Below are 20565 nucleotides of genomic sequence, written 5' to 3'. Positions count from 1 at the left end.
GAGAGGAGGAAGGAAAGGAGAGAAAAGAAGGAGAGAGGAAAGAAGGAAATGAGAGGAAAGGAAACAGAAGGGAGGAAAGAAGAGGAGAGGAAACATGGAGAGGAAACAAGAAGAGGAGGAAACAAGGAGAGGAGGAAGGAGAGGAGAGGAAACAAGGAGAGAAGGGAGGTGAGGAAACAAGGAGAGGAGAGGAAAAAGGAGGAAGGAAGGTTAGGAGAGGAAACAAGGAGAGGGGGAAGGAAGGTTAGGAGAGGAAACAAGGAGAGGAGGAAGGAAAGAAGAGGCGAGGAAACAAGGAGAGGAGGAAGGAAAGAAGGAGATAAGAGGAAAGGAAACAAGGAGAGAAGGGAGGAAACAAGGAGAGAGAGGAAACAAGGAGAGAGAGGAAGGAAAGGAAGGAGGTCAGGTTCTTTTTTGCTTTAAACTACAAACAAAGACACTTTTCTTTTCTTTTCTTTTTTAAATAAAAATCTGTTTTATTGAAATCCAGTTGTTGATGAATCATCTGGAGGAAAAAACACACAATTATAATCATAATTATGATAATTAAAGAGTCGTCCAATCAGCAGCTGACTGGCTGTTACTAAGATACGTCATCAGCTGCTCCGCCTACATTTCCCAGAAGGCAACACTCGGCTGAGAGCTCGTCACCTGTCGCCGGGCAGATCAGAGAGTCAGAGACGTGACATCATCAGCTGACACTCAATAACATCAATAAAATAAAAAATAAGGCATTTATTGTTTTTATTTCAGTCTGACATTCACCAAACAACTTTTAATAACAGTTTAAACTCCGGCCCACCAACACGGACACAGATATTTAATAAATAATCAATAAAACTGAGTTATTCACCGTTACAGCAGCTGATTATTAATTTATTCATACGTGTCTGAAAGCTTTTTTTGAGAACTTTAACTGAAATGTGACGAAACGTAAACAAACCTGCAGAGAGATTATCAATCAATAACTTTAATTATGAATAAAGTGATTTATAGATTAATTTCTGACAGTTTTCACAGTTTATTCGTGTGTATAAACTGTGTTAAATATGTTTTGAAGGATAAAGAATAAAGATTTTTATATGATTATTATTTTATTTTCGGATCCTGGCCAGATTTTTAAATTACATTTTCATTTTAATTTAATTTAAATTTACTTTTTGTCTTGTTCAGTCACCAGAGTGAAATCTATTTATTATTTATTAATTCATTTTAATTTTTTTATTTATTATTTTTTTATTTTTATATCATGTAGCTCAGATTCTCTGGAGGACATAAAATGTTAAATTATTAATATTTTCAGTGATTGACAGGCAGATTAAAAAATAAGTTAAATATGAATAAAATGCTTTAAAGATTCATTTCTTACAGTTTTTGTGTGAATAAATAGTGTTATATATTTTAACAGATTTATATATTTATTTTTTTAAATGTAATTTTTATTTTATTTTATTTTAGGATTCTGGTCAGACTTTTAGTTTCATAGTTTTCTTTAAATTTATTTTTTATTTAATTAAACTTTTGGTTTCAATTCAGTTTCGTTTCCAGAGAGAAATGTTATTATTTATTAATTTATTGTTGAAATGTCTTCATCATTTGTTTAATATCTGGGGGGATTTATCAGGGTAAGATGAAAGACGAAGTTTTATTTATAAATCGTATTTTTTGCGGCTTGTTATTTTCTGATTAACAGATTTATTTTGTTGGATTTTCAGGATTGGAGAAGCTGAAACGGAGAATAAACCAGTTGTAAACGTCCGTGTCGGTGTGGAGCTGAAACAGCTGCAGGAGAAACTTTAATAAACGTTAAAAAAGAAACAAAAGGTTTGAACGTCTGGCAGTGATGCTGCTGAGCTTCTTCTGAGAATCTAAAACCTGAAGAAGAAAAGTCTCAGATCTTCGTTTATAAAAAGGTTTTTGGTCCGTTCGGCTCGACAGCAGCTGATTCTGGAGGATTATTATAAATATTTAATAATTAATAAACAAACGTCCTCATATCTTTTCTTTCCACTGTTGTGATATTCAGACGGAGCTGAGTTTAACGAGTCCTCTGACCGAGTCCTCGTGCAGCGCGTCCTGGTGGGCGGGGCCGTAGAGCGCGGCGGGGGCGGGGCCGGCGAGGTGCGGGTGCAGGTGCAGGTGGGCGGGGCATGGCAGGGCGCCCTGCGGCGTCCCGCACGGCGTCTCCTCGGGGCTCACGAAGTGGTGGTGGTGGTGATGGTGGTGGTGGTGCAGGTGGTGGTGGCAGTGGGAGTCGGCGGCGGCGTCCCTCAGGGTCAGGACGTCCCCGCCGCCGCAGGACGGCAGCGGGGACGGCTGCGAGGGGGCCAGGTAGGCGCAGGGGCCCCCCAGGGCGCCGGCCTTCCCCCCCGACAGAGGGGCCAGGACCACCGGCTCGCTGTGCAGCAGCGGCGTGGCGGCCGCCGCCAGAACGAACTTAGTGCTCTGGATGCACTGATCCTGGTCACACTGAGACACAAACACACAGAACCTCAGCTTCAAACCTCAAACTTCAGCTTCAAACCTCAACTTCAGCTTCAAACCTCAACTTCAAACCTCAACCTCAAACTTTAACCTCAGCTTCAAACCTCAACTTCAAACCTCAACTTCAAACCTCAACTACAAACCTCAAACTTCAGCTTCAAACCTCAGCTTCAAACCTCAACTTCAAACCTCAACTTCAAACCTCAACCTCAAACTTTAACCTCAGCTTCAAACCTCAACTTCAAACCTCAACTTCAAACCTCAACTTCAAACCTCAACTTCAAACCTCAACTTCAAACCTCAACCTCAGCTTCAAACCTCAACCTCAAACTTTAACCTCAGCTTCAAATCTCAACTTCAAACCTCAACCTCAAACTTTAACCTCAGCTTCAAACCTCAACCCTCAACCTCAGCTTCAAACCTCAACTTCAAACCTCAACCTCAAACTTTAACCTCAACTTCAAACCTCGATCACAAACCTCAACCTCAAACCTCAACTTTGAACCTCAAACTCAACTTCAAACTTCAACTTCAAACATCAACTTCAAACCTCAACTTCAAACCTCAACCTCAAACTTTAACCTCAGCTTCAAACCTCAACTTCAAACCTCAACCTCAACCTCAGCTTCAAACCTCAACTTCAAACCTCAACCTCAAACTTTAACCTCAACTTCAAACCTCGATCACAAACCTCAACTTTGAACCTCAAACTCAACTTCAAACTTCAACTTTGAACCTCAACTTCAAATACAAACCTCAGCTCCAAACCTCAATTTCCAACATCAACTATAAACCTCAACTTGAAACTTGACATATATGCAAATGAGTGCATATTTAATGAGATCACGCCTGATTTGCATATCTAATCATACGATGTGTAGTTTGACCAGCAGTGATGTCATCCTACCATGTGACTGCGGCGCTGCGTGGAGGCGGAGCCACTCGTCCCGTTAGACTGCGAGACGCTCTGCGGCGTGTCGGACTGGACCCGCCCCCTCCTGTCAATCAAACTGAGACACACAGAAAATAAAATTTTGGCTCTTCTGCTTTTCCTTTTAATTATTGTAATTAAATACGTTTTATTTACTTTTAATACATTGTTTTATCTTTTTTTAAGTTTTAAGTTTTTTTCATGTATTTTTTTATTAAATTTCAATTTATTTACAATAGCATTAAAATTTCAATTGATCTTAAATAATTATCTTTTTTTATTTTTTTTTATTGATTGTTAATAATGATTGGAACATTAAACAATAAGATGATTTGAATGGAAGTTTTCAGTACAGACTTTCCTGTAATATTTTAATATTATACTTAATATAATATAACTTATCATACATATAATATTTCTACAGCTGCTTCCTCTTAAATATATTTATTTCATCAGTGAGACTCGTTTGCTTCTCGACCTAAAAACACGTTTTTTTTAATGTCCAGATGGATTTTACCACCTGCCGTCCTCACACACACACACACACACACACACCCACACACACACACACACCCAGCAGCTGGTCCATATGTTCAGTCCTGAAAAACAAACATTTTCTCCTCCGAGAGGAAAAACTCACAGAACTTTTATTCACATAGTAAAAGTAGAAAAACTGCAGTTTAAAAATACTAAAACTTTGATCAGGATACAGAAAACCTTTCTTTCTTTTTAAAGGATCATATTACTGTTTTTTACTTAATCTATGAAAATCAAGTAAAGGAAAACTGATGCTTCTGTGATCCTGGTGTTGACCAGTAGAGGGCGCCATGATTTCAGTCCTCATTTTGAGAGATTTTAATCCTGATTTTAGTCTTTTAGTCCAGATTTTAGACATAATTTTAATCATGGATTTCAGAAAGATTTAAGTCCTAATTTAATCCACATTTAAATCCTGATTTCAGTCCTAATTTTGATTTTAAGAGTGGTTTAAATCTGGTTTTAATCCACATTTAAATCCTGATTGTAATCCTGATTTCAGTCCTGATTTTAATATAGATTTAGGTCCCAATTTTAGTCTCTCAGTCCAGATTTCAGACCGAATTTAAAACATGCATTTAAGTCATATTTAAATCCTGATTATAATCCAAATTTAAATCCTGATTTGAGTCCTAGATTTGATTTTAAGAGAGATTTAAATCTGGTTTTAATCCACATTTAAATTCTGATTATAATCCTGATTTCAGTCCAGATTGAAATCCTGATTTCAGTCCTGATTTTCGTCTCTTAGTCCAGATTTTAAACAGAATTTTAAACATGGGTTTAAGAGAGATTTAAATCGTATTTTAATCCAGATTTTGATCCTGATTATAATCCAGATTTGAGTCCAGATGTGGGTCTGACCTGGGGGGCAGCGGTCCACACAGGGCGGCGCAGCAGTTGGTCAGGATGTTTCCGTAGCTGTAGGGGTTGTAGTTATCCTTCCCTCGCTTGGTGGACCAGGACCCTTTAATCTAGACCAGGACCAGACCAGGACCAGGAACAGGACCAGACCAGGACCAGCCCAGACCAGACCAGACCAGGACCAGACCAGGACCAGGACCAGACCAGACCAGACCAGGACCAGACCAGACCAGACCAGACCAGGAACAGGAACAGGACCAGACCAGGACCAGGGCCAGGAACAGACCAGAACCAGGACCAGTCCAGGACCAGACCAAACCAGGACCAGACCAGGAACAGGAACAAGACCAGGACAAGACCAGGACAGAAACAGAGAGAGGAGTGTTGGTTCAGATCAGAACAGTCCTGGTTTTGCTATGAGCAGGGGCCCGTCTCGGGGCCCTGAGGTACTCACGTCCTCGTTGGTGGTCTGGTTGGAGCTGATCAGGTAGGTGTGGAACCCCGACAGGCCGACGATGGACCAGACGGAGAAGAAACACACCACCACCTCCAGGACGGTGCAGCGAGTCAAGGAACAACTGGAAACATGCTGATCGGGTTTTTATTACTTCTGCAGGAAAAACCAGCTGCGAGAGAGTTTCTTCAAACTAAAGATGAAAGCTGGAGAGACTCAGTAGATTCTTTATCTCTCAGGCTCTTCCAGCTGTTGGAGTTTTGGCTCCCAGGAGGTAAATCCTGATCAGCTGTTCTGGGCCTGTCCAAATGTAAACGCTATATGGTGTCACATCTACTGAGAATTAGTGACGATATTTGGGACAAACATTGCTTTTAATCAGGATTAATCTCTGTTTGGGCTTCTGAACTCTACATCCTCAAATAAAGTGGAACTTTACTTCAACTCCAAACCTCAACATCAAATTTAAACTTCAGTTATCAGGAGTTCAGGTGGTGTTGGAATAACCGGAAAAATGAGTTCCCTCCCGACAAAAAATACAAACTGTTTACAGGCACTGAGAGCTTCATGCTCAAGAGATTTTAGGCTCTTTCAGGATTTAAAAGGGTCGAGCTAAGAGCAGGAACTATTCTGTCTTAACTGGCAACAAAGCTTTCCAACGAACCAACATGATGTGTGGAGTTCCCCAGGGCTCGATCCTGGGGCCTCTTTAATTCACATTAACATGCTTCCATTAGGAAAAATAATCTGAAACTTACTTACTTAACTCACTGACATAAAATAAACAATTAAAAAAGCACTTTCACTTTTGTTATCAGGAGTTCAGGTGGTGTCGGAATAACCGGAAAAATGAAATCCAGACGAAAAATACAAACTGTTTACAGGCACTGAGAGCTTCAGGCTCAAAATATTTTGGGTGGGTTAGATTTAAATGGTGTCTTGCTACCGGTTGTTCAGGACAGGAAATATTTTAGTTAAATTGAGAGCAAAACATGATGTCTGGAGTTCCCCAGGGCTCGATCCTGGGGCCTCTTTTATTTTAAATTTACATGCTTCGTCAGTCATCGATTCATCACAAACACACAAACACAGGACCCACAGAGGCAGCAGGGCAGCAGAAAGAAGCCCAGACGTGTTCATGTGTACCTGCTGACGTGATAAAGGATATCTGGCCGGACTGTCTCTGAGCGCGCTCAGGAAACCTGTCCGCTTCGATCCTGCCACAAGAAGAAAAAGGAACAAGTTATTTAGTTTAAAAAATATATATATATTTTTTTTAAAGAGCTTAATATTTTTAGCACTTTTTCTGCACAAAACTGCACAGCTCTTTTTTATTTATTTTATAGTATTTTTATGTAAACATAATATTTTATATTTTCTTAATATATTATAACATATATGTTTCTTAATATTTTATATACATATCATAAATATTTTACATAATACATAATTATATAATCCAAATATTTTCTTCTATATAAGAGTTTTATTTTATTTATATATCGTCTCATTCTTTATTTTCTTTATTATTTTACTGTTTTAGTCTGGTCTTTAAGTTAGTTTATAATAATAATAACTAATTATGATGATGATTATTATTTATTTATTTATTCATTTGTATTATTTATTGTATTTTACTGCTTTATTTTGGCTTTTAATTCAGCTTAATTTATTTTAATATGTCCAATTATTTACTTTTATGCATCTAGTTGTGCTTTCTTTATCTATCTATCTATCTATCTATCTATCTATCTATCTATCTATCTATCTATCTATCTATCTATCTATCTATCCATCCATCTATCTATCTATTTATTTATTTATTGATGTGATTTAATCTGTTGTTTTTCTGGTGTTTCCTCTCTGTTAACTGTAGTTAACTAATTATAGTTTTTCTTGGTTCACTCTGTGTTACATTTTATTTGTATGAAAAGTTTGACTGGGGAGCCGAGCTGTGTGTGTGTGTGTGTGTGTGTGTGTGTGTGTGTTCCTGATCTCTACATGTTGCAGATCAAAGACTCTGCAGGATCTTTTTATAACTCGGCAGCTAAAAACAGAAAACAAGCGCGTGGTTGTTCAGAGACACGAGTTGGTTTCAGACAGAAAAACATCAGCAGCTTCACACTGAAGACGACTAAATCAATCAGCTGATCTGACTTCCTGTCAGGAGGGAGACGCTCCATCCGTCACGCACAACACACACAAGATACACAAGATACACAAGATACACAAGATACACAAGATACACAAAGGCTCAGCTGGGTCTCTGGGATTACTCCGGTTTCCTTTAACGCACAAGATTTCACATTTGTTTGTCAGTTTGTTTGGAAAAAGGTTCATGTTTCTTGACTCAAAGTCCTGATTTTAAACCATATTTTGGATTTTATGATTATAATCCAGTAGAGCTGCAACGAATACTCGAGTAATTCGAGTAATTCGAGTACAAAAAATCCTCAAATATTTTTTTTTTGCCTCGAGTATTCGTTTAATCATCAATTCCGTAGTCAAACAAGTAGTCACTTGCGTTCCGCCCCCGGGGTCGTGTTCTACACGGACTGTAAACAGTGACGCACGCAACGCTCGAGTCAAAAAGTTGGCGCTATGGAGGACAACGAAGAGACCGCCCGAAAACGGCAAAAAATGTCTAAAATGTGGGATCACTTCAAACTGAAAAAAACAGAGAACCTCGTGCAGTGTGTGTACTGCAAAATTGAACTGGCATACCACAACAGCACTTCATCGATGCTTCAACATCTTAACAGAAAGCATCCGTTTGTCAACAAGACCAGCTCATCCGAAGCCAGCACAAAGTAAATGCCGGTCTTCCACTCAACAGTAGCTTAACATTAGCCGATTTAACGTGATAACGTGCTAACTGAGAAACACAGCAGCGCTGGTTTGAACGTAAGCTCTGCATTTGTTGTAGTCTATAATAATGCGAGTCTCGATGACGGCTCGTCCAAATGTGTATTATTAGTATTACTATTATTATTATTTGATAATAATAAAAAGCAGCGCACGAGAATATCATTTTAATAATTTAAAATGCCGTACATAAACGCATATTAGGCTATTGCTTAAAGCAGATATGTAATCAGTTTGATTTAAAGTGAGCTGGGCTACATGGCAGTATGGCTATATGCATTATGTTGATTTTTTTTCTTTCTGTTTGTCTTTCCCAGTACATCATCTCAGCAGCGGATGGACAGCTTTGTGCGGCATGTACCACACTGCACTGTAGAAGAAGCTGCAGTGCTGTTTTTGCTGTAATTGTTCCTGAAGAGGAAAGGGCAACATTAAGGTCAAATGGGCTTCACTTGTAGCTTACTTGTATTTTTGTTATTTATTCTTTATTGAAATGTTCATGTGTTACGGACATGGTTAAGCCCAAAACTTCATAAGTTGTATTTTGTTATTTATTTTCATTAACATGTTCATGTGTTATTACTAAAATGGACAAAGCCCAAGACTTTATAAGTTGTATTATTGTTAATTATACTTCATTCTTTACTAAAAAAGAGTAATTATATTTTCAGAAATAAAAGCCAATTGTTCGGTTTTACCAGGCCTGTCGTTTCTGTCACACATTATGCAATAGTATTGTTGTTTAAAAATCCCCCCAAAAACATCCGATTACTCGATTAATCGCTGAAATATTCGGTAGAATACTCGACTTCAAAAAGAATCGATAGCTGCAGCCCTATAATCCAGATTGAAGATAATCCAGATTTTAGATGTAATTTTAATCATGGGTTCAAGAGAGATTTAAGTCCAATTGTAATCCACATTTAAATCCTTATTATTTGATTTCAGTCGTGATATTAATCCACATGTAAGTCCTGATTTTAGTCTTTTAGTTCAGAAATCAGTCATGATATTATCCTGATTATAATCCAAATATAAATCATGATTTAAACCTCTTAGTCCAGTTTTTTGACATACTTTTAATCATGGGTTTAAGACCGATTTTAAGTCCTATTTTAATCCACATTTAAATCTTTACTATATGATTTTAGCCGTGATTTTAATCAGATAGGAAATATTTTAGTTAAATTGAGAGCAAAACATGATGTCTGGAGTTCCCCAGGGCTCAATCCTGGGGCCTCTTTTATTTCCCGTTTACACGCTTCCATTAGGAACAATAATCCAAAACTATAACATCAACCACCACAAATATGCCGATGACAACCTTTTTAACTCACTGACCTACTGAAACATGTCAAAGTAAAATAAACAATTGAAGAAAACAGGCATCGCTCATCGACTGTCTGCCTTCAAAGAACAAGTCTATAACTTTGTAGCATTCCTGGAGTCAGCATTTATTTCAAATTTTTAACTGAGACCTTCATAATAAAGACATTTTTAGGTTGAGGTTAGATTTAAAGGAGTTCCCCAGGGCTCATTCCTGGGGCCTCTTTTATTTCACATTTACATGCCTTCATTCGAATATACAGATGGCAACCTACTTTCATCAAAGAAGCGCTGTCGGACAGATTCTCTGAAACACTCGATAGCCACATGTGGTTTTCAGATCTTTACTGGTATCATGATTTCAGCTGTGTCTGTTTGTCAGCATGATTACAGAAAAGCTACCGGACTGATTTTCCTAAACAACTAGTCCTGTTGGACACACGAGAGACGGGAAGAGAAGAGGAGCTGTTCCAGTGCTGCAGCAGAGTCAGAATAGACTCATCAATCAATCAATCCATCAATCAATCAATCAACGACAGGAAACAGGAACAGACTGCAGCCTCAGTCTCTCTCTGAAAGCCTGTCAATCACAGGGCAGGGGGCGGGGCTCCGAAGGATCAATATCTCATCAATAACTGGGAGGAAAAGCTGCAGAGCTCGACTCAGAGTGACATCATCATCATCATCAGAGTGTGTTTGTGTTTATTTATCGATTATTGGAGTTTTCAGAGGCAAAAAAATACACAGCAGATTTTATTCTGTTGTATAAAGAAATCAAAGAATCAAAGGAAACAGTGTGTATCTGTGTGTGTGTGTGTGTGTGTGTGTGTGTGTGTGTGTGTGTGTGTGTGTGTGACTCACTGATGATGACGTGTGTGATGACGAAGGCGAAGATGAAGATGGTGAGGAAGGAGAGCGAGAGGATGAACAGGTAGAAGAAGCGATAGTTCCTCCGTCCGACGCAGTTCCCGACCCACGGACAGTGGTGGTCGAATCGCTCTGACGGGACAAACATCACAAAACAGCTGTTTACTGTCAAAACAAAACTAACATAACTATTAAATCTGTCATAAACATGCAGACGACAACCAAAAAATGTACGTTAGTGTGTCATCAAGAAATTACTATACTTTAGATTTTCTGAAATACAGAAACTAAAATGATGATTAAAACACTAAAATCACTGATTTCAGAGTCGACGCTCGTCTCAAAAATACTTTTTATAAGGACTGAAAGCTCAAAAGACTTTTGGTGGAGTTTAGATTTAAAGGATTTGTTGTTAAGTCAGTTGGTCAGTTCAACAAAGCTTTTAAAAGCACCAACATGATGTCTGGAGTCCCCCAAGGCTTAATCCTGGGGCCTCTTTTTCAACATTTACACGCTCCCTTTAGGAAGAATTTATCCAGAACAATGAAATCAAACGTCATAATTATGCAATCTTGACAGACATCTTAAAATAAAATAAACAATTTAAAGAAAAAAGAGAAGAGAGTCATCACTCATCGTTTATCTTCAAAGTACAAGTATGAAATCTTTTAGCAATCCTGGACTTAAACTTTAACTAACATTTTTACAACGACTGAAACCTCAAAAGGATTTATGCTGAGCTTAGATTTAAAGGATTTGTTGCTAATTCAGTTAGCCAGGACAGGAGCTATTTTACTTTAAAATCAACAAAGCTTTCAAAAGCACCAATATGATGTGTGGAGTTCCCCAGGACTCGATCCTGGGGACTCTTTAATTTAACATTTACATGCCACCATTCGGAAAACAATTTTTGCAGAACTATAAAATAAACCGTCATAAATATGCAGATGATAACTCAACTGTCTCTTTTCCAAGAACGAGTCTTTAAAGCATTAAAAAATCAACGTTTTTCAAAAATACAAAGGACTGAGCTTCATGCTTAAAAGATTTTGGGTGACGGTTGGATTTAAATGATCTGTTACTAATTCACAAGCGCCAACGTGACATCTGGAGTTCCCCAATGCTCGATCCTGGGGCCTCTTTAATTTAACATTTACAAGCTTCCTTTAGAAACAATAATCTGAAGCTATAAAATCAATGAATATGCAGACGACAACCTAATTTACCTCACTCTGGCATCAAGAAACTGCTCTCCCACAGATTCTCTGGAAAACTGATTAGTACGCAATAAAGAAGCATGACATGAAAATACTCAAAAGAAGAACTTGTGTTTGTACTTTAGTGCAGTACTTGTGTATAAGTATCTGAGACTGACCCACACAGTTGTCACACAGGCTGCAGTGTGACGCTCGCGGCGGTCTGAACATCTTGCAGGTGAAGCAGTATTTCAGTTTGACCGTCTGTCCGTTGATCAGAACCTCTCGGGTGCGAGGAGGCGGCCTGGAGCAGCCGGACGCGTCTGAAAACACACAAACACACAAACAAATAAACAAAAACACGTCAGTGGATGCTTCCTGTCTCCTCTGAAACTAAAATCGTGTTCAGTTTTTCAGCGTGAACCAAGTCAGAACCGAGTGAAACTTTCCTTGGAATATTTACAGAATTATACTGGAAATGTACTGAACCTTGGCAACTGTTTTTATGGTAAATACATGGAATAAAATTTCCCAAATGTTCCAAATTTAACTTAAACATTCCATAAGACCTGGTATTACTGTTTTTTTAAGGTGTATTTTTTAAGTTCCCGATTAAAAGATACAATTTTTGCATTGACATTTTGAAGATTACCAAAATTCACCTTGCAGGACATTCTGAGACATTTATTGAAACTTTGCAGCTGTTTTTATGGTAAATATATGGAAAACTAATGGAAATTCCCCCAATATCCCTTTTTTTCCACCAAAAAAGATCAACCATTGGCACTGGTTGGTGTTACTTTATTTTAAAGCTGTATTTTCTCCAGAAATTACTTCACCATTAAAGGTATCATTAATATTGAAATTGTGAAGGTCACAAATTTCCCAAACTTAATTTCCCTTGAAAATTTACAGAATTTCCCTATACATGTTCCAACCCTTTACAGCTGTTTATATGGTAAATATATGGAAAATAAATGGAAATTTCCTCCAAATCCTTCCCTTAACCAACACATACCATGAGACTGTTTTCATATCAAAAACTAAATTCCCTTAGAATTTTTTTCTGAATTTTTCCATAAATGTTCCGACCCTTTGCAGCTGTTTTTATGTTAAATATGGAGAGTTAACGGGGAAACGTCTCCAAGATTTAACGAGGTTTAACCTGATGTTTGTAAGAGTTGGTTTCACTTTTTAATGTGTATTTTTATCCCCAAAAACAAGTTGAGCTTTAATACATCCAGCTGCTTTAATGTCTCGTTTGTGACTCTGGGAAAACTTTCTTCAGTTTAGTTTGTCAGACAGGAAGTGGTTCAAGCTGTGCGTCACAGAATAAATTCCTGACCAAACAAACAAAAAACTATTTCTGTCCGTCCTGTCACATGCCGCCGAGTGCCTCCTTCTTCTCCTTCTTCTTCTTCTTCTTCTTCTTCTTGTTCTCTCCATATTTGGTCGTTCTCCACAGCCCCGACTCGGCTGTGATTGACAGCCGAGTCGCTCCACAGATTCTGCATCCAGCGTGAAAAATATATAAATAAATAAAAACACAAAAAAAAAATAATAAGAGGTGTCAAAAAATAGATCAGAGAGCCTCGACGGTGACGCTCAGTTACTGTGGAAACGAACGATTCAAGACAGTTTTCTGACAGTGACTGAACACACACACACACACACACACACACACATCTCTGAACACACACACACACACACACACACGGCTGCTGGAGGAGGTTTGAGCAGCTTCCTGTGTGACTCACGAGTCTCTTCAGGTTGCAGATGATTCAGTTTGTTACCTGATCAGATTTAAAGACTCAAAGTGACGCAAGGAGCCGGAAGATCAAATCTGACGGAAACTGAATAAAACTGATAAAAGTAGTAAAAGTAAGACGTAAAAATGACAGAACAAAGTGTCAGAGTTAAATTAAACTATTTGTTGGTATCATTATATTTGTCCAAACAAATGTACCTTTAGTTGAACCAGACATTAAAATGAACAAGAAATGAAAGAAAACAAGGTGGTCTAATTATTTGTTCCATGACTGTATATACACAGTGGCCCAGAAAGTTGGAATGAAATATCTTTTACCTTTACCCATGAAATGATTGTGACCCTGTGATTTATTCTGGACAGATAAAGTGAATAAGAGAGTGTGAAACCACCATCATTATCAGAGGATTGTGTCTGAAAGTTATTCAAACTTTATAGGCGAAGGCTATATTTCAGACAGCTCTTTCTGTCGGGAGCTGAAGCTGAAACCCACCAGACTTCATTCACAAAAACAGCAATTTAAGCTCACAGAAAGTTCAATAACATAAATAATAATAATTACAACAATAAATAATTGTAATTTTAAGACCAATTTCTGCCGCTGATATAACGACAATATAACAGGATTTTAATGCAAGTGCAGCCCTTCAAGGAAAAATGAACTCTTATTTCAAAAATATCCTGAATAAATAAAAGAAGTGAGTATTGAAGTAAAGTCTGGTTACCGATCTGTCTCTCCAGCTCGGCGGCCTCGTCCGGCGTTGCCCGCGGCAGCACGCCGGGGTCGCTGAAGCTCGCCCGGAACAGCATCCCCATCACGAAGATGAAGAGGACGCCGCCCACCGCCGGGATGGCCGGGGTCAGGTTGGACGCCAGGAAGGGACAGCTGAGGACGGACGAGGACAGATCGGAATCAATGAGAGGAGTCGGTTTCACTTCAGAGGATTCTTCAACTTGTTTTATTAGTTTAAAGATGTCTTTGATTAGAACAGTTTTTTAAAGTTCAACTTAAATGTGGTTGTCGTCTGCATAAGCATTGATTTTGATTGTTTTCTGCATTATTTACTTCATTTTTTATTATTTATTCATTGTGTTTCAGTGTTAAACTAAAGAGGACCCAGGATTGAGCCCTGTTCTATATTCTTCTTTGTGGTTTTTAAGACAATACAATAAGTAAAACTATTGATTACAGCAGTTTATTTTAGTTCAACTTAAATGTGGTTGTCCTCTGCATGAAAGTTGATTTTGTTAACTGTATTATTTTTTTTATTTTTGTTTACTTTATTTTTTACTGTATCATTGTTGTGTTTATATATGTCATATTCAGATTTGATTTTTTTGATGTTTTGATAATTACCACAGATCTTTTAGTTAGTTAAATTGTTTATTTGAGTTAACTTGCAGTATTTCAGTAAGGTAAATGTGGTTGTCGTCTGCATAAGCGTTGATTTACGTGTTTACTGTATTATTTACTTTATTCTTTACTGTTGTGTTACACTGTTAAACTAAAGAGGACCAAGTATTGAGCCCTGGGGAACTCCACACATCACATTTCAGATCTTTGTTCTTTTACGTGTTTTTTTTATGACAATAAAACAAGTAAAACTAACGGGTTGGACGCCAGGAAGGGACAGCTGAGGAAATACGAGAAAACATCACAACATTTTTAGTTGATATAAGTTTTTAATGTTTGTTGTTAATGCCTTTTAGTTGTTTTTAATCCATGTTTTTATTTCTAAATACATACCTAAAAAGACAAATGTCTGTGTTTTTCCCATTTTTATCTGTAGGTTTATGGTAATATGTCAAATAAAAAAATAAAAAAATAAATTAAAGAAAAACATCCATGAAAGATGTTTCCACAAACCAGCCAGTTTACTGTAATAATAAAGATTATTGAGGATTATGAATGATACATAACACATAAATGACGCTATGATGTTAACTATATTATTATTATTTTAATGGTCATTAATTGAGTGATTCTGAACATATTGTATTATTATATTTATTAAGTTAATTATCTATTTAAATGGTCAAAATGGTCAAAATAATAATTATACATATATATATATATATATATATATATAATTCTTTATTTAAATGGTCATTAATTGACTAATTCTGAACATTACGTATTAACGTTTATTTATCTTATTTTCATTTATTCTTTATTTTCTCAACTTTCATCTGTAGAACTTCGTCTCCTGAGAATAAATCAGCTGAGAGGTAAATTTAGTCGTGACGACGGCGTGACAAACTTTACCTGAACACACACACACACACACACACACACACACACACACACACTCCCTGTGTCGGTGTGTGTGTGTGTTGAGACTAAATCCAGCGAGACGAATCAGAAACTTAAACAGAGCGAAAAAAAACAGCCTGAAGAAAAAGACTGAAGTCACACACACACACACACACACACACACACACAGAGTTATTTATAAACACTGGAACATTTTGTCTGTTTCTTTATTATTTTTTCTTCATAATAATAATAATAATAAATATAATGATCCAGCACTGACAGCAGGATTACTTTTACTTTGATACTCTAACTAGTTTTATGTATTGGAGTATTTTTAGAGCAGTATTAATACTTTTACTGAAGTAAAAAGTTCTCCTCGATAAATAAAAAACAAAGTGAAATTTATTTTTAAAAGCTGCTTTATAGATCATACGTCACAAGAAATATGGAGAATATATAGGAAAATAGTTCAAAAATATTAATATTTATTTTATACTAATATAAACATATTATAAAAATTTTAAATTTAACATGAAATAAATATTTAACATATTTTATTAAAATAAATATGTTTAAAAATAAAATGTACATATTGATATATTTTATTGTATCAGTATTAAAGTATTGTTAGTAAAATATTTTAAAATGCTTATATTATATTAATTCAATCCAAATAAATATTAAAAAATGTATTTAAAAAAACTTAACATTTTGAAATAAATAATTAAATAAATAAAAGTGCATCAATGACATATCTCTTCTCACACAACAGTTAAAATATTTTATTTATATTATTTTATGCTGTTTTGTGTTCATAATAACTCTTAATATTATTTTTATTTAAGAGTTTTGGTTTTTTTTCTTCTATAATGTTCCTAAAGTTATTTTATTTTTGTTTTAATTGTTCATACTTTATTATGTTTTTGTTTATTTTCTGATATTTCTAGTTTATTCTACTGTTTAATATTTATTGTTTTTTGCTGCTGAAGCTCTTGAAATTTCCCCGTTTTGGGAATAAAAAATAAATAAATAAAAAGCAAATAAAGAAATAATAAATACATGAACAATAAATAAATAAATAAATAATAAATATTAAATAAATTAATAATGAATAAATAAATAATACATAAATAAATAAATACATAAAGAATAAATAAATAGTAAATAAATGAATAATAAATAAATAATGAATAAATAAAACATTTATAATAATAAATAAATAAAAGATATATAAATAAATAATAAATAAATAGTCAATAAATAAATGAATAATAAATAAATAATGAATAAATAAACAAATAAATGAACAAAAATAATAATAATAATAATAAATAAATAAATCTAATTTTAATCTTAAGTGTTATTGTGTGTGTGTGTGTGTGTGTGTGTGTGTGTGTGTGTCTCACTCGAAGGTGAAGAAGAGGCCGCAGGTGACCAGGATCAGGACCAGGGTCAGGTAGAACACTCCGCTCTGCCTCGCCATCATGATCCGACCGTCACAGTAGAACCGGTTCCTCCCCGGGAACACCTGCCACTTCCTCCGGGCCCCGCGGGGCCCCCGGGGCCCGGAGGGGGGGCCGGAGGGTCCGCAGGGTCCAGGAGGTCTGGAGGGTCCGGAGGAGGGTCCGGGGGGTCCGGGGCAGCTGCTGCGGGTGCAGATCTGGTGGTACTGCTGCTGGTTCTGGTTCTGGTTGTGGTTGTGGTCCGGAGCCGCATGGAGGGTCTGAGACATGTGTCCTCGTGGACAGGTGGACCGGGACGGTTACCGGGTCCTAACGGGGGTCCGGGCTCCGGGCTCCTCGCGACACAACAACATCAAATCCGACATTTCTGTTCAATTTTCATGTTTATCTGATTTTATTTTCTAATGTTTCGTAAACAACAACACGCGCACCGAGCCCACCTCAACACCTCCGCCTCGCGCCCCACGCAGACACCCCCCCTCACATACCGCAGCGGACCGGGACCGGGACCAGGACCAGGACCGGGACCGGGTCTGGGTCTGGAGCAGGAGACGGCGGCGGCTCCGGAGGATCAGAGGGTCTGAGTCGGTGAGGAGGAGGAGGAGACGATCCGGATCCTGCAGAGTCCACCAGGCTGCAGAGATCCTCCAGAGACAGAGAGAGAGGAGGTCTCACTCCGAGCGGAGAATCACAAACCGATGTGTGATTCTTTTTTTTGCATTTGTTTTTTTTCCCGGAAATATATAGCCTATTTTTTTTTTTTTTTTTTTTTTTAAACATGTCCCAAAAATGAACTTTTTGCTTGTTTTTTCCCCACCAAATTTTAAATTAAATGTTTTTTTTCTATATTTACTTTCTTTTTTTTGTACTTAATACTTGTTTTTGTAAATATATATATATATGTATATATATATATATATATATATATATATATATATATATATATATATATATACACAGTATAATAGCAGGAGTGAGAATTAGAGGAGGAGGATGTAGAAAAAGAACAAGACCCCTCAACTGCCACTTAGCTTCTAGTTGTTTTTATAAAAACAGAAGTGGTTGATGGTGTTGTCTGACAGCATGCACAGGTCTGAGATCACTGTATCTTTGCAGTTATTTTAAAACTGAGGCCGTGTTCTGGTGAGAATGAGGTTAACAGCTGTAGAGGTGAAACATAGATGGTGAAACACACTGATGCTCTTAAACCCTCTGAGCCCCAACAAGATAGTTCTGGGCGTTTTCTCTCTTTTTACATTTTTAGAACCTCTAAGTGTTGTGCTTGAAAGTCAAGAAGTTTTTCTGACAGATAAATACTAAAAGCACCAAACAAAGAAAAAACTCATGTAACTCAAAATATGTCAAAACCAGGCGAGGAAATAATTTGCAATCTTGTGGAACTATTCATTTATTTAATTAAGCAATAAAAACAACAAGCAATTAAAACAATGATGAGAAAAAACAAGCAAGAATTAATTTTAACAACATTCATTCTGCCCCTGCAAGGACACATATTACATCAGAAACCAATATATTTAGCTGCTGCTGTGTTCTCACTTTGCCATCGTTAAGCCAAACAACTCATATCTTATTTAAACACTACTGGATTTATCAACCTGGTCTCACAGGAATCCGTGGAATAGCCACGGAATCACTTAAATTTCCGTGAAACTGACACGGATTTCGCTACAATGCAAGTTAATGACAGTCATATCCCGTGGCTATTCCATGGATATTTGTTCCTATTGGTTTGTTCCAAGTCACGTGACTTTCAAGGTCCCGGCGGTCAGAACAAAAAACATGGCGGACAGTTCTCTCATTTTTAGTGAAAAAATCAATATTTTGACTTTTCTGCATAAAAATGGATTTTGATCACATTTCTAGCGAGAAATATATGTTTTATTTTCTAAATATTCACTCAGTGAATGTACATAATCACTTTGTGGTGAAGATCTCGCCAGAAAAACACGATCCGCTTTGTTTTATTTTGAAATCTCCCTGATCCTCTGTGTATTTAACGGATCAAACCATTACATGCCTTGTGTCTGAGGTTGATTTGCTGATCAACATATTATTCTGTTGCAGCGAGAGACACTAATGTTGACAAAGTGACGACTTACAATCAGATTTGTCCGCTGTTTTATTTTGTAATCTACCAGATGTGGTGCGATCTCATTGAATCGCGCTTCACTGTAAATGGCCCGGACTCTGCTCTCCTGTTTTAGTTAAAATATCTTCATTAAACAAACATTGTTGTCTTTTTTTAGCATAGATAATATACATACAGTATATGTATTTATTAGACAGTGTGTGATATTCGATATATTGGGTAGAAATAGGTTTTCACAACCCTAATACGGAAGAACTACAACTATGGTGCTGATGTCACCATGAGTACTCAAGAGAGGTCTAGGGAGTTGTAGTTTTTTAATAAAACAGGGTTTCCCCTAAAATTGGAAGTTGTAAATACTTAATTAGTGGCTTTCCAGGGGTTTGAGGGGATGTCAATCACATTTTTGGTATCAGACTTTAAATATTGTCTTGTTCAATGGGGGATTTTTTATTTTTTCAGCATTTTCTAAAATTTTTCGAACCTTGGGCATGTGCCGTAACAGGTTAAGTGCTAGATGCTAAAATATATATATATTACAGTATATTTTTGCTACCAACACATTGCCAGTGTATTTTACAGTGGAGTAATGTATTTAAAATGAAATAAAAATGTAAAAAAATACAGTTTTGGCTATATACATTTACGGTGTTTTGTTGTTACTGAAACTAAATTAACCAATTTATCATTTTACGTCTTTTACTGTCATGGTTTAACAGTTTTTCACTGTAAAATCTACAGACATTTTTCTACAGTGTAAGAAACCAATATATTTAGCTGCTGCTGTATTCTCACTTTGCCATCGTTAAGCCAAACAACTCATATCTTATTTAAACTCTACTGGATTTATCCATAAAATGTCAAATCTATGATGCAAAAAACATCTTACAGTATTACTTTTTGGGTTTGTTGACAGTGGCGTAGAGGTCGATGGGATCAGCAGCAGAAGAAGAGGCTCTCACAGTGCTGTAGGTCACCTCATCATCTTCATCACCTTCATCATCAGCATCATCAACTTGGGCCTGGTGGGAAAGATCACAACTCATAAATATACATGAATATAGCCTGAAGTGAGTTTAAAGGTCCTGTTTGGTGCCACAGCAAATGAAACTTGCTTCAGCTGGTATTTGCTGATGAGATTATTGAACATGTGTGAAGTTGACATGTTGGTCTGATAAAGGTGAGGGGGGTCTATTATTATTGTATCATATTGTCATTGTTACTGCTACAGACACTTCTACTCCGGTAAATTGGAACACACCCTCCGGTCCCTTTTTAAAAATGGGAACCACCACCCTGGTCTGCTACTCCACTGGCACTGTCCCAGACCTCCACGAGACACTGAAGAGGCGTGTCAGCCATGACAGCCCAACTCTGCTCTGGTACCAGGTACACTTATGACCAACTCTATGTTCTAACATGGTGTTTGTTATGGACAAACCG

At 36.9% G+C, this 20565-nt stretch overlaps 1 protein-coding gene across 1 annotated transcript; it reads right to left on the bottom strand.

The window, feature by feature from the left end:
* Nucleotides 1-472: 472 nt before the first annotated feature.
* Nucleotides 473-17659, bottom strand: LOC131990970 (palmitoyltransferase ZDHHC14-like). The gene is made up of 9 exons (XM_059356232.1): nt 16956-17659; nt 14018-14178; nt 11704-11847; nt 10323-10460; nt 6439-6487; nt 5271-5373; nt 4817-4926; nt 3392-3494; nt 473-2469 (listed from the first exon to the last, which is right to left on the bottom strand). Exons 1-9 carry the CDS (start codon nt 17279-17281, stop codon nt 2023-2025), a joined length of 1581 nt encoding a protein of 526 aa, XP_059212215.1. The 5' UTR covers nt 17282-17659; the 3' UTR covers nt 473-2022.
* Between the last annotated feature and the right edge of the window lie 2906 nt (nt 17660-20565).

Source organism: Centropristis striata, chromosome 18 (genome assembly GCF_030273125.1).
Source record: "Centropristis striata isolate RG_2023a ecotype Rhode Island chromosome 18, C.striata_1.0, whole genome shotgun sequence".
NCBI lineage: Eukaryota > Metazoa > Chordata > Actinopteri > Perciformes > Serranidae > Centropristis > Centropristis striata.
This window is presented reverse-complemented; position numbering and strand designations above follow the sequence as displayed.